We start from the raw sequence: 3,239 nt of genomic DNA, 5'->3' as shown, positions 1-3,239 counted from the left end.
ACAACACACACACACACACACACACACACAAAAAGGCGCGCTTCCCTTAAACATTTCCGATATGGTCTGTGCATATTTGCAGCGTGTTTCGGTTTTTGTTTGTTTGTTTTGTATTTGCATAGCGTTTGTTTGTGTTGTGAGAATTTGCATCGCGTTTATGTATTTGTTTGTTTGTTTTGTATTTACAGCGTTTCTTTGTTTGTGTTGTGAGAATTTGCAGCGCGTGTGTTGTCAAATTGATGAAGATGTCTTCTTAATTCGCAGGTGTTTTTTTCTATTTGCATGTGTTTTTTTCATTTGCAACGCTTTCAGCTCTCTCGGCCACCATAGGATAGTAAAATGTACAACATTTAAAACCTACTAAAGAACCAAGTTTAGTTGAAATGGTGAAAAAGACATTCATTACTAGAACGGATTTACTTATTTATTTAATATAAATTCAGGGTTACATCAGTATATTCTCAACCAGTCTGTCTTTGAGCTTATTTAGTTTCAGCACCACAAGCATGGACACCGCCAGCACTGACTGTTGTATTTTTTTCTCTGAAGACGTGACGTCTTTCACTTTTTTCCCTGTATAATAATTTTAAATTTATTGAAATTTAAAATAATAATTTTAAATTTAAATTTAAACTGTATAATTTATTGAAAAATAACACGTAAAAAAAAAACAGACGTATTCTGGTTCCTACCCGTTGTCTTTTCATGCAAGACGCAATGAGCAGAAAATACTCACAGTGTCGCTATTGACCAAAAATGCAGACTGTGTCTCTCCTCCCACACTTAATGCAAGCAATATGAGCTCTGTCTGTTAGACTAAACGCCGCACAAAATGGAGTAACAGTCCGTAGACACCGACAGAATTAATGGAATATCATCCGTCAAAGAGCCACTAACTGTTGAGTATTTGCAACATCAAATCTTCAAAAATGGAACACGGATTATTTTCAGTTCCTTTCTTTACGCATTTCGTTGCTCTCATTCTCTTTGCTCTGAGAACCGTCTGTGATGATCTGAGCTACAATATTGAGGAAGAAACGAAGCGCCAGTATGTGATTGGAAATATAGCCAAGGATCTCAGGATGGATGTGAAACAATTATCTGCTCGTAAGGCTCGGATAGACAGCGAGGACAGCAGCAAACGGTACTGTGATATTAATCTGAATACTAGTGATTTAATCGTGGCAGAGTCAATAGACCGAGAGGAGCTTTGTGGATCTCGAATGTCCTGTATTGTCAGCTATGAGCTCGTTCTGGAAAACCCTCTTGAAGTCCATCGTATAATTCTGCAAATTCAGGATATAAATGAAAACGCACAACGATTTCCAAATGAACATATTATCTTTGAAATCAGAGAATCGGCAGATAAAGGCCAGCGATTCCGTTTGGATGAGGCGCACGACAAGGATATAGGACAAAATGGTATTAATGGCTATTCGCTGGCGAAGAATGAACATTTTACTTTGGATATTCACGATAGTGCAGACGGTGGAAAATACGCTGAACTCGTGTTGGAAAAGGAGTTGGATCGTGAACAGCAGAAGGAGATAGATATGATACTCAAAGCCACTGATGGTGGTTCACCGCAGAGGTCTGGCACTGCTGTCATACACATCACTGTTCTCGATGCTAATGATAATGTCCCAGTGTTTAGTGAGTCTGTTTATAAAGTCACCCTGGCTGAAAATACACCTTCAGGAACAGAAATAATCCGAGTGAGCGCCACTGATGCTGATGAAGGTCCAAACGGGGAAGTGACGTATGAATTCAGCAGAATATCAGACAAAGCTGTAACATTGTTTTCTATTGATAAGACAACAGGGCAAATTGTGGTGATCGGAGAAATTGATCATGAAAATGAAAAAAACTATGAAATGATAATTCAGTCCAAAGATGCCTCCGGATTAGCATCAACTGCTAAAGTTATAATAGATATAACTGATGTTAATGACAATCAGCCTAGAATCACCCTTAAATCTTTGAATAATCCAGTACCTGAAAACTCTGAGCCAGGCACTGAGGTGGGAATCATTAATGTTCAAGACAAAGACTCAGGAGAAAACCGGCAGATCCGTTGTTCTGTTTGACTATGAGCAGTTCAGAAACTTCACTGTCAAAGTTGTTGCCAGAGACAATGGATCTCCACCGCTCAGCAGTAACGTGACTGTGAAAGTCTTCATAACAGATGAGAATGATAACTCTCCACAGATATTATACCCTGTTCCTGATGGAAAATCTTTAATGACTGAAATGGTCCCTAAAGCGACTGTCTCGGGCTCTCTGGTGTCCAAGGTGATAGCTGTAGATGCTGACTCTGGACAGAATGCATGGCTGTCCTATCAGATTGTCAAATCTACTGATCCAGGACTGTTCACTATTGGTCTCCATAGTGGAGAGATCAAAACACAAAGGGACATTTCTGAATCTGACAATATGAAGCAGAACCTTGTTATTTCAGTGAAGGATAACGGACAGCCCTCTCGGTCTACGACCTGTGCTGTAAATTTACTAATTTCTGACAACCTTTCAGAAGTTCCTGAACTTAAAGATATGACTTATGAGGACAAAAACTCTAAATTAACGTCCTACTTGATCATTGCATTAGTTTGCGTGTCCACCTTCTTCCTGACGTTCATCATATTGATCGTGGCAGTGAAGTTTTGTCACAAGAGAAAGCCCAGACTGTTGTTTGATGGAGCAGTTGCTGTTCCCAGCGCCTATCTCCCTCCCAATTATGCAGATGTGGATGGAGCAGGAACTCTCCGCAGCTTTTACAATTATGACACGTATCTAACCACAGGCTCGCACACCAGTGACTTTAAGTTTATGAGCTCGTATAATGAAAACACGCTTCCTGCTGGTGAGACTTTGAAAAATGAGCACAATATTCAATTTGGAACCAACATGATAACACTTGACGTTACAGGGAATGAAGATGAGGTAAGTGAAGTTTAACTCCTCTCGACTCTCTTTAATTACAGTATTGTATTTCCTGGTGTCTCCGTTTATAAATATCTTAATAATAATAATAATAATAATAATAATAATAATAATAATAATAATAATAATAATAATAATAATAATAATAATAATAATAATAATAATAATAATAATAATAATAATAATAATAATAATAATAATAATAATAATAATAATAATAATAATAATAATAATAATAATAATAATAATAATAATAATAATAATAATAATAATAATATGATGATGATGATAATAATAAA

The 3,239-nt window shown here is 37.0% G+C and overlaps 1 protein-coding gene across 1 annotated transcript in view; it reads left to right on the top strand.

Moving 5' to 3' along the window:
• Positions 1-703: 703 nt before the first annotated feature.
• The window catches only part of LOC107742391 (protocadherin gamma-B7-like), a 5,743-nt gene continuing 3,207 nt past the window's right edge, over positions 704-3,239 (top strand). The window contains exon 1 of the mRNA XM_016555336.1: positions 704-2,069. Coding sequence (XP_016410822.1) covers positions 930-2,069 — 1,140 coding nt within the window. The 5' untranslated portion in view covers positions 704-929. The remainder of the gene's footprint in view (positions 2,070-3,239) is intronic.

The sequence above is a fragment of the Sinocyclocheilus rhinocerous genome, unplaced genomic scaffold, assembly GCF_001515625.1.
Source record: "Sinocyclocheilus rhinocerous isolate Xijiao unplaced genomic scaffold, SAMN03320098_v1.1 scaffold1127, whole genome shotgun sequence".
NCBI lineage: Eukaryota > Metazoa > Chordata > Actinopteri > Cypriniformes > Cyprinidae > Sinocyclocheilus > Sinocyclocheilus rhinocerous.
This window is presented reverse-complemented; position numbering and strand designations above follow the sequence as displayed.